Genomic DNA, 1,932 nt, shown 5'->3' on the forward strand with positions numbered 1-1,932 from the left:
TCATACGTACTCAAGGCCACGGATAAATGTCAATGCCCCGTTCCGGGAGGCACTAGCTAATCAAGTCTGACAACGAGATATACCAATGCTCGGACCGGTTCGATCATATCCTAGCTAACAGCCAACCGTAGCGGTACATGAAGTTATTGAAGGTTGAAACTTTCGCTCCCGTCTATTAAGTGCACGAGATAGACATAGACGTGCATGCATGCCTTGCGTCGTCTATAAATACGTCAATTCTAGCAGCGATATCATCTCATCCTAAGCTAGCTATTATAACCCGATCAATCTGGTCGTCAGCAATGGCGGTCAAGTCTCTAGTTCTTCTCGGTGTCGTAATAGCCTCGCTCCTGCTTCTCTCTCAGAATGTAGCACATGCTAGAGAGCTCCTTGATGCTAAAGGTTTGTCAAACATATTTCCCTCTCTCTCTCTCTCTCTCTCTCTCTCTCTCTCTCTCTCTCTCTCTCTCTCTCTCTCTCTCTCTCTCTCGAATATTTCATAACAAAGTAGACAGAAATTAAGTCATTTCCATGGACATAGTACAGTACCTCAAGCAATGTTCACTAAGCGATTGTATGTATGCAGAGTCCAAGGAGAAGAATGTAAAACCTGCAGGAGGGCCGGGCCTGAAGGACGAGAAATGGGGAGGTGGAAGCAAGCATTATGGAGGGTATGGGAATGGTGGGGGGTATGGTAACGGTGGAGGGTATGAAAACAATGGGGGAGGCTATGGAAATGGGGGGTACACAAACAATGGTGGTGGGTATGGTGGAGGATACAGAAATTCTAGGCATGGTGGCGGTTATGGCGGTGGAGGTTATGGACCCAGATATGGAGGCGGTTATGGTCATCCAGGCAACGGTGGGGGATTTGGCGGCGGCTTTGGTGGAGGATATGGTGGTGGCGGTGGATACGGTGGAAGTGGATGATACGGTGGTGGTGGCGGGTATGGTGGAGGAGGAGGTTATGGTGGAGGATCCGGTGGTGCCGGCTATCCTTGAGACGGCTATGATGAAGGAGGTCATAATGAATGAGTAGATATGTATATATGTTTTAACTAAACATCTATGTTGATCTGTGATGTGCTTGAATAAAAGATGTGTCCTTATGCTCACATATAGGTGTAATGTTGAGAAATCGAGCAAGTAAGCTAGGCTTGTGTTGTCTCCTATGTATGAAAGAGAATATACCTTTCAAATTGATAGTGTTTGGCTTTCTAGATGGGCTTTGGTTACTAATGATAAGATGATTAACAGACTAATATGTGCACCAAGTGTAGTCTTGGTTTAGTCCTAGAACTAGTTTTAGAACATGCATTGATGACATCAGATTTGGATTTGAATCCGTGTGGACATCTGAATGTCCACGTGTGTTTACATGATGTGGTCTCAGAGTCAATATTCCTTGTCTGGCCATATTTTAGGCACAAACTATTTTACATAGACTCTATATACACTACTGAAAAAATTGGTGTTTGCCAACTGTCTCGGTCTCTCCGTGGAGTTCCATATCATGGGTTCTCGGTAAACCAAACTTTTCCCGAGCACCACACTTGGCAAACGTGGGCACTCGATAGAGGCTTCAGTTCACTGATAGCTGTCGGAAAAATACTCAGCGATGCCAAAACACTCAACCAATACACACCTTGCCGAGAGCTAGTGACATGGCACTCAACAACCAGGAGCCACGTGGCACAACGTCTGTGGTTGATGGCATTTTTTCTTCTTCATGTACCATTATTTTGATCCAATTTTTTTCCGGAAAGACATATTGAAATGGAAGCTCTCGAACCTATTCATTTCGGCACTCCATAGATGGAGTGTTTCGGGACATGTTTGTAGAATTCCCTATGCAAGCGACTCAGCAAATATTTTCAAAATTCATTTTTTACATACAGCAAACGTTTGACGAGTTCTCTCACAAGGAACATG

General features: G+C 44.7%; 1 protein-coding gene across 1 annotated transcript; it reads left to right on the forward strand.

Moving 5' to 3' along the window:
• Positions 1-271: 271 nt before the first annotated feature.
• On the forward strand, positions 272-1,205 carry LOC123154488 (abscisic acid and environmental stress-inducible protein-like). Its single transcript, XM_044573210.1, has 2 exons — positions 272-402; positions 587-1,205. The coding sequence occupies exons 1-2, from the start codon at positions 303-305 to the stop codon at positions 928-930; spliced, it is 444 nt and encodes a 147-aa protein (XP_044429145.1). The 5' UTR covers positions 272-302; the 3' UTR covers positions 931-1,205.
• The last annotated feature ends 727 nt before the right edge of the window (positions 1,206-1,932 follow it).

This window comes from Triticum aestivum, chromosome 7A, assembly GCF_018294505.1.
Source record: "Triticum aestivum cultivar Chinese Spring chromosome 7A, IWGSC CS RefSeq v2.1, whole genome shotgun sequence".
NCBI lineage: Eukaryota > Viridiplantae > Streptophyta > Magnoliopsida > Poales > Poaceae > Triticum > Triticum aestivum.